This window comes from Equus asinus, chromosome 13 (genome assembly GCF_041296235.1).
Source record: "Equus asinus isolate D_3611 breed Donkey chromosome 13, EquAss-T2T_v2, whole genome shotgun sequence".
Classification (NCBI taxonomy): domain Eukaryota; kingdom Metazoa; phylum Chordata; class Mammalia; order Perissodactyla; family Equidae; genus Equus; species Equus asinus.
Genome location: NC_091802.1, coordinates 37603173 through 37611940, shown reverse-complemented (window position 1 = coordinate 37611940; position 8768 = coordinate 37603173). Strand labels below are relative to the sequence as shown.

The 8768-nt window shown below is 54.4% G+C and overlaps 1 protein-coding gene across 1 annotated transcript; it reads right to left on the bottom strand.

Moving 5' to 3' along the window:
- Positions 1 to 786: 786 nt before the first annotated feature.
- Positions 787 to 5146, bottom strand: HOXB4 (homeobox B4). The gene is made up of 2 exons (XM_070483080.1): positions 3149 to 5146; positions 787 to 2296 (listed from the first exon to the last, which is right to left on the bottom strand). The coding sequence occupies exons 1-2, from the start codon at positions 3603 to 3605 to the stop codon at positions 1998 to 2000; spliced, it is 756 nt and encodes a 251-aa protein (XP_070339181.1). The 5' UTR covers positions 3606 to 5146; the 3' UTR covers positions 787 to 1997.
- Positions 5147 to 8768: the final 3622 nt, after the last annotated feature.

The window sequence follows — 8768 nt, the reverse complement described above, 5'->3', positions numbered from 1 at the left end:
GCAGCTTCTGAGGGTCACCCGCACTCCCTTCCCTGCCCCCATTCCATTCTAGGGGTGACTGGGACCTCAGAGGCAGAAAGCTATTTGGTCCCCAGTTGTACTTTCAATACTTTCTATGAGAAAGAAAATGAAAATTAATACAGGAGCAGGGCTTCACAAAAGAGGCCATTTGTCTTCTTGATTATCTATTTGCTTGTCAGAGTTTGAGCTATGGCATCGGCTAGCTCCTTTGTAATATAAAAATACTCTGAAAACCTGCAAACACCCAGAAACATCTGTGCAAAAAATTAGACTCATTAAAGCCTTAAACACCTCAGAGGAAAACAGTACCTTCTTACGCGGGAGGAAAGAGGCCAGCCTCGCAGAATCCTCTCTTTCGGAACTTTAATAACCAAAGAGCCGTCTGTCTAGAAGGAGACAGCTTAACTGCATTTTATTTGCTTATGACAAATAAATCACAATATGAAAGGCTTTGCCATACTTAAGCCTCTTGTGTCCTAGAATGAAACATTTTCCCCCCCATTAGGGATTGGAGTCAGCCCTCTCAATCCATTTTTGGACTGGAGAGAACAAATTAAAAGCCCCAAACAAAACACACCCACCCCAAAAGGAAAACAAACCAGCTACCACAATTTCGAGTCCTCTGAGATAGAAATTCCCATCAGACTCTGAAAAAAATCCTCAACCACATACGCCATGAGGCTGAATGGACCGGGGTGCTTAGGATATACGCTGGGGGGCATTTGTACCTTTACAGCAAGGTTTCAACAAAAACACGCCGTGCTGGTCACAAGAAACCAAACATTTATTTCTATAGTCACTCTGTACAGGACACAAATTTTCACGCCAACAAAGGGTTCTAGACTCAGGCAGCCCCACTACTAGGAAAGGGGCCTGGTTTGGAATGTCAGAAAGGGAATAGAAGAAAGGACGCACATGACATAAAATAATAATAATTAATAATAATAATAATAATAATCAATGCAACAATGATTAACTATGGGAGAGGTCTCTGTAGCATCATTTCCCAGACCAAGAGGGGCACAACCTTTTATTTCCTAACTTCACATTCATTTTCACTCTAGGAGAGAAGGCTCCCCCAGGCCGCTGTACAACTCTAAGTTCGTGAGAAGGCTGTGCCCAGCTTTCAAACTGAACTGGACCCTCACCCTGCCAGGAACGGCTTGACCTTCCAGAGGAAGGCCCTCCTGGGTCTCCCGGCCTCTTTTTTTCTTGGATTCAGTTTCCCTGCCCACTCCTGCGTTGCCAAGGCTGCCCTCACCTCCACTTGGCCCCTTCCTGCTGCCCCCCACCCCAGCCCCGCGGTGGAAGGCGGTGAACAGTCAGTGTCCCCAAGAAGGGGCACGGAGGAGGAGAAGGAGGTTGTGTGTGTGCGTTTGTTACCGTGGCCAAAACACTGCGCTATCTGGCAGTCAGAGTGGTTTCGCTGGGTGTCAGGAATGGGGGACAAAGAAAGAAAATCCAGGCTGTCTTCCAGCAGCGGCAGTAGCAGAGGCGGCGGCGGCCGAGCCGGGCCTCATTTGTTAGCCGGGTGTCGAGGTAATGGTCGCCACCGAGGCCCGTCCTCTCCTCGGCAGAGTAAACAAGACAGATGGGCCTGGGCCTGGCGTGATTAAAGATGAAACGTGGATCCATCTTCGCCAAAGCTGAAAACGAGGAGTGCAGCCTCCTCCTATTTCTCTTTCTGTCTTTTTCTTTCTTCCTCCTCCTCCTTCTTCTTTTTTTTTAAGGAAGAAAGCAAGAGACTTGAACCTTGCTTTTGGGGGTCTCGCCCGGCTCCCTATTGTCATTTCTATAAATAAAGCTTTCCCTTCCCCTCCTCTGCGTTTATTCTTGTAAATAGATAAAATGGGAGGGGGGGTAGGTAGGCTTTTGCGGGCCCAGGCCCCAGGGTCCCCTCCCGCCTCTCTCCCCCAAACCCCTCGCGCTCGCAACCCACCCCCGCCCCGAGGTTCGCGGTTCCCGCGCCAGGGGCACTAGAGCGCGGGGGGGCCTCCGTTGGGCCGGCCAGGGGGCCCTCCGGCTGCGCCTGCGGTGCCACCCGAGCGGATCTTGGTGTTGGGCAACTTGTGGTCTTTTTTCCATTTCATGCGCCGGTTCTGGAACCAAATCTTGATCTGGCGCTCAGAGAGGCAGAGCGCGTGGGCGATCTCCACCCTCCGGCGCCGCGTCAGGTAGCGGTTGTAGTGAAATTCTTTCTCCAGCTCCAAGACCTGCTGGCGAGTGTAGGCGGTCCGAGAGCGCTTGGGCTCCCCGCCGGCGTAATTGGGGTTTACTGGACACACACAGAGAGAGGGAGAAAGAGAAAGTTTTATTGCCCCGAAAGGGAGGAGGGAGAGCTCTTTCTTCCAGCTAGCACAGTGTCTCCATCCCTCCCACTCCCGCCACCTCTTCTTCCTCCACGGGGGGGTGGGGACGAAAAGGGAAGAAAACGAGATCCCGGGAAGAGAAAGAGACCTCCAAGTTTTGGAAGGTTGTGTTGTCTCTACGTTGTTCAGAAGTCTGGAGAGGGGGTGGGGTGGGGTGGGGGAACGAGAAATCTTCACAAGGTTTTAAACTCTCCTCTCTCCCCCCTTGGCCTGGGGCCCTGGATGGGAAATTGAGGGGTGAAAGAGGGAGGGGAGCGTCCCTAAACCTTTCTTCTGTTAGTTCCCACCCTCGCTGCTCAGATTCCAAAGCGGTGCCTGCCCCCAGTAAAAACTTTTGCTTACTTCTCCAGCCAAGGAGCCAGACTAGAGGAAAGAAAGGGAAAAATAAATACTGGGAGTTGACTCCACTCTCTGCTTAAATACAGATTACCTCCTCCTCCTTCTCCTCCCCCACCTCCTACACCCCTCCCCAACCTCCAACTTCACTGAGACTGCATCTCCCCGGCAAAAAAGTCGCTGGTGAGAATGGCAAAGAGGATGGGGAACCGACTTCAAAGGCGCGGGGCCCACCGGGCCATAAAAATTTATGGGGGATGTAATTATGTGGCTCTGAAAACAGGCGACCGTAAATCTCCGGCAATGGCGAGTTTATAGCGGGGACAATTGGCTTCCCCCAGCTTCCCCCCGCCCCATGCCTCCTGGTCCCTTCGGTGTAAAGCGCCGGGGGCGGGAGGGGGAAGGGGTGCCCACGCACTCACCCGTGCTCACGTGAACTTTGCGCATCCAGGGGTAGACGACGGGCTCTTTGCACGCGGAGTGGGACGGGCTGGGGTGCAGGGGGTTCTGGGCGCAGGGAGGCGGCGGGGGGCTGCTGCTGACCGCCTCGCAGCGCTGGCCAGGCTCCGGGAGGAGGGCCCCGGAGGGCGGCGGCGCAGGAGCCCGAGGGGACAGCCCGGGCGGTGGCGGGGGCGGCGGGGGTGGTGGCGGAGGCGGCGGGGGCCCGGGGTCCCGGCAGGCCGCGTAGCGCTGCACGGTGCACGCCGCGCGCCGCCCGAAGCCCGCCTCCGGCTGGAAGCTGCTCTCTCGCCTCTGGCCGCCGGCGTAGTACCCCGGCGAGTGGTCGCTGGGTAGGTAATCGCTCTGTGAATATTCCTCGCACGGAGGGAACTTGGGGTCGACATAGTTTGAGTTGATCAAAAAAGAACTCATAGCCATTAATTTCTGAGAATTGCCCACAAAATATACTAAAATTTATTCCGACCCCTGACTCGTTTTCCTGTTTCCGAAAGCCCTCCTACTTACTGTCAAGTGAACAAAGTTAGGGGCCCACGTGATCCTCGGAACCAATGGCCGCCCCGCCTGCGATTCCCGGATAAGGAAATCTGCTCACCCAGACCCTACTCCAGCCAAAGAGGTTTATTTCCCCTTCTTCTCTTCCCCCTCCCCACCCACCCAACACCAGGATTTACATAGGGCTCCTGCGGGGCGACCGCCTCCTCGCCCGCCCGGCTCTCTCCGGAATCTGGGAGACGGAGAGAGCGAGCAAGCGAGCGAGCGAGCAGGTTGCCACCGGAGGGCCTGTTGGGGTGCTGGGCAGAGCGCAATCCCGGGATCCCCCCAGAAGTTGGGGCTCCTGGTGTAGTCCCTTCTGCCCTGCCTCACCTCCGCCCAGCATTCTCTGCCTTCCATAGGCCCCCATCACCTCCTCACAACGGGAGGGAACCCATGGCCCCGCCGGCGTCTGTGTGGGGAGTTAAGTGAGGGGCTGACTGGGGGCTCCGCCCAGAGAAGGGAACCCACATGGGGGCGAGGCTCTGAGCGCAAGGCTTTTCTCTGCAGCCGCATGGGGAGGGGTAGGGAGTGAGAGAGGAGGCGTCGGGAGCAAGCAGGCGGGTGCACGGAGGGACTTGTCAGAGATGAATGGAACCGCGGGCGGATCGATAGGAAATTCATGCACTAATTCGGGGAGACCTCGCCTTCCAGATCGCATTTAGCTGCGCTATTAGTTTGGCTGTGTCAGTCAGTCCGTCTGTTCCCCTCTCGTATCCATTCCTCCCCTTACCCCACGCGGCCCAACCGGGATAAACGACTTGATTTCCCACACTGAACATGAGCCCTGGAGTAAAAACCCTACAACTTTTAAGAGCACATTGAATGGCAATTTGCTAATTCCAGAGCCACCGGAGCAATACTAACCACAGCGTCCAGACGTTCTAATTGCCACTAATGCAGCCTCCTCCCCAACGAATAGAAATCTCACATCCCTGTGATTCTGGGGATAAGAGCCTTAGAGGTGCCCCCCACACACAATAACACCCCTTGGTAATCGCGTGTTTCCAGGGCATCTTGTTCTGAACCCAAACGGAAAGGCGACCTCAGCATCCGTTTGAAAAGCGAATTTCCTTCGCCTTCGCACACTGAAGACAACAGTTATTTTTTCCCCGGATTTTCAGTAAAACCTCCCTGAGCCCGGAATAGAGAATAAGTAGGCTTGAGGGAGAGGATAAAATAAAAACACCAACATTAACCTATTAAGAGAAGTGCAAAAGGACCAAGGCTCCCAGGGGCAGGCGTGGGGAGATTCCAGGTAGATGATTCCTCCATCTCTAACCAGCGCAAGGAGGAAAAGAAAGAGGAAAAAAGAAAAAGGAAGGCGTCGTCGCGTGGTCAGTCACCGGATGGTCCTCATTTAGAAAAAAATCTTTCTTCGGGGAAAAAAAATGAGCGGAGTGTTTATGTCAACTACATATTCCCCTAGATACGAATTTGTGACCACAAAATTCCTTACACAAATTCGGATCTACAGGGTATATACAGAAGACAGACATCTTCTTGGCCCAGAAATTTTCCAGCTCTCCTACTTTCGGCGCGTTCTTCGTTTGGGGTATGGTTTGAGCGCTTGGATTTTATTTCGTTTTGTTCTAGTTTTGAGCTCTGGCAACGGGCAAAGGCACTGCGGGTCCATTCTTGGGATTACAAGGTTTTCAATTCTCTTCCTCTTCTATTAAAGAGAAATAGAAGCAGCCAGTCCGCAAAGGACGCGAACCTCGCGGCCGCGGCGAAACTCTCGGCGGCGCATGAATTATGAGATGTAAACATTAGCTAGGCACAAAAGGAGGAAGGGTCATTCTGAGGCTGCCTCGAAGTCAGAATCAGGCCCTTCTGGGTGCCCTCGCGCCCCTCCCCTCCCCCCCAGGACTTTTATTTTTTTTAAAAGAAAAACAAAACCCCAATCGTCTCCTCCGTGCCCCTCGCAGCCTTTAGTTTGTGATCAAACGAATATCTAGATATTTTCCAAGGCGCCTCTCAGCAAAGGGAGGAGAGAGAGGCGGCTGGGTGTGAAGGGAGGTGTCGTAAAAGTCCTTTTGGAAAAATTCAATGGTAAAAAGAGAGAAACAGCTGTAAAGAAAAATGCTAGGAGACCAAGCAGATGGGGCCCCGGATATTTAATGACGGGCAATTCTGTTTATAACCTGAGAAAAAGATCAAAGGCGTTTCATTTCCGAATGAAGGGCGATGAGGAACCATAAAAGATGCAGCCAGATGATGTTCCGGTCCCTCCCAACCTCCCACACCCCCTGGGGCCAGAAAAGGGGGATAATCCCCGGAGTGTGGGGAGGAATCCTGTTTTCCCCACCTCCCTAGCCCCAGGCAGGTTCTGTCTAAAGTTTCTCATCTGGCCACCTGCTAGGGCTGCTGGCAGTGGGACCAAAATGGGGATCTGGGTAATCTAGGGGGTCTGGGGGTTCCAAACGAACTTCCTGAGGCTCCCAGGAGCTGCTCAATTTGCTAGACTGGGAGATGGGATTGGGCTGGAGGGAACTGAGTCCTAGAATGTGAAAGCTGAGGGCCTTCACAGGGTGAGGGGAAGTGTGCACAGAAGCCTCCTCCCCACCCAGACTCCCTGCCCATCTCCCTGGGTCTCAGAAACACTGCATCCCTAGTGAGCAAGTCAGAATAATAAAAATTTAATTAACAAATATAGCAACAACACAAAAAACCACCCTCTAACCGCCACACTCCAGAAATCTCTGCCCATCCTCAGTCCTGGAAGCCTCGCAGGTGCGCATGAGGAGAACTTCCACCTGCCAGCACCCAGGTCCAGAGACCCTCTATCCCACATCTAGATTGCCAACGTCGGCCTCTGGGCCTGATTTCTAACACCAACACTCTCCCAGCCAGGCTGGACTCACGTACATTTGAAAAATCAAACACACACACACAATTATTTTGTAGTTATCTTTGCCAAGAGAGGGTCCAGCTGGTAATCTCAGACCCCCATCTGGGCACCCAAGGACACTGAAGTCTGGCCCTGGGCCCACAGACAAAATGTGTGAGGTAGGACCCCCACTAGCCCCCCCCCCCCCCCGTGTCAAGCAGGGACCTTTCCCCAGTCTTGTCAAAGGCCACGCAGTCAGGGGCTCCACGACCCATTCCAACTGGCCAGGCCCCTCCCCCACCCCATACCTCCTGCCCTTCTCAACTTGCCCGCTCTCTGAAACCCGTCTAACTCGTCGGCTTTTCAGAATTTTGGGAGGGCCGCTTGGCTGGCCACTGGGCCTCTCTGCTGCTCTACACTTCACAAGAGACGCGGCCCAGGTGCCCAGAGCACCCCAAGAGACAGATGGGAAGCAGAGCCACTGCGGGGCTGGGTATGGCCGATCCTAGGGACAGAGCGCGGAGATTTTCTCCTCTGCGCGCTGGGAGCCACCACCTGCCCATGCCACCGAGGCGCCGCACCCCCACCCCAGCCGAGGTGGGTGGAGGACAGGATTTATCAGCGACTCTCAAGACGGGTTTCACCAGAACGGGAGGCTGCCTCTCCCCTCCACTCCCCGGAAGAATACTAACATCAATACGCATAATAAAAATACGAGCGAGGGCTCCGCGCGCGCGCTCGGAGCCGCCTCTCCTGCGCTCCGGGGTCGTTCACTGCCTCGCCAGCCACCTTCTCCCGCAGCCACAGGTTGCTAGCGTGACCTGTCGCTGCTCAGCCCCCTCCACCAGCCCGGGCGTGTCCAGCCCTCGCGAAATCATCTACCTTTTGTCGGCGGGGAGGGAGGGACAGAGCGAGGGAGGGAAACCGAAGGGCCGTGGAGGCGAGCGCCCAGCCGGCCGGCCGGCGCGCCAGCAGCCCAGCGGCGCGGAGGAGTGGAAGGCCCAGAGGGGAGCCGGCAGGAGTACTCACCCGGCCGCTCCCGGCCGCCGACCCGCCCGCGGACCCGCCGGCAGCGGATGAGCTCGCTCTTGTCCACTATTGTGTATCCGGAAAACCGAACCGCGGCTGCGGGCAGAGGAGCTACGGGGCCCCCTTGGAAGCCGGAACAAGACTTTTTTTTGATGTGTTTTTGTTTTTGAAGCGCAAGTTTTCGTATTAATCTCATACTTTGGCAGTCTTTGTTAAACAGCTAGGCGCGTCACGAGGCTCTCGAACATTTTAATAATTTTTAGACGCCGTGACCTGCGGTTCACCCCTCTCCGGGCCTCCCCCACGAGCAGGCAGTTACCATAATACGCTCGCGCAGTTCGTTAGGTCATATTGAATTTTGCGCAGGTCATTACTTGGGAGAAAAATGACGGAGCAGGAATTTGATTCAGTTCATCCTCTTCAGCTCGACTTTTTGCCAGAACCTTCTCTTCCCTTCACCCAGCTCCCATCCCCCCAAAAACCCCATTTGGATAGGACTCTGCCCGGCAGGCCCCTGCTTTGATATTCCGTCATTCCTATATTTTTGTCAGTTTGGGTTTCCAGGGCAAAGAGGGAGAGGATGGGAATCCATGGAGGTTCCCTTTATGGCCTGTGAAGGAGGCTGGCACCTGGAGAAGAGGCAATGTGGCCTTGGGGATCTGGGTCCCAGAGAGCAGGCCTGAGCCAGAGCCCCCTTCTCTCCTGTCTTCCCTATAAATGGCTGCACTGGCAGGGCCTGTATCCTGACCCCATTGCACACTCCATCTGCTTTATTCCCTCCCCAGTGCCAGAGATACCCCCATTTCTGCCCAAACTTTGGAGGCTCCAGGGCCCCAGGAATGACCTTTCCACCTCCCTGCTGAGATTTGGTCCATAGGCTGGCATTTGGGGAAAACAGAGAAAACCCTGAGAGAGGGGCTGGACTGCTCTGGTCAAAGCTGGGCACTTGGCTTTCAGAGGCTTTAATTCTCCTTTAAAAACAAAACAACATCCTCCCCTAATTTCTATTTAAAACCACCTCTCATCTATACAGTAATTTGTTTGCCTGCCCCCATCACCACCACAAGGAGGTTCAGGAGCGAATCAAGGAGATATTGAAAATACTCAAAGATTTTCTTTGGTTTGTCCCTTCAGCATTAGAAGTTGCTGGACTGCCAACAACCCATTTCCCCATTTGTCCAGCCTCCAAC

Coding starts and splice junctions, on each gene's coding strand:
- HOXB4 (XM_070483080.1), bottom strand. CDS start 3,605: ATGGCTATGAGTTCTTTTTTGATCAACTCAAACTATGTCGACCCCAAG. Junction 2,297..3,148: donor CAAAGTTCACGTGAGCACGG/GTGAGTGCGTGG, acceptor GTGTGTGTCCAG/TAAACCCCAATTACGCCGGC.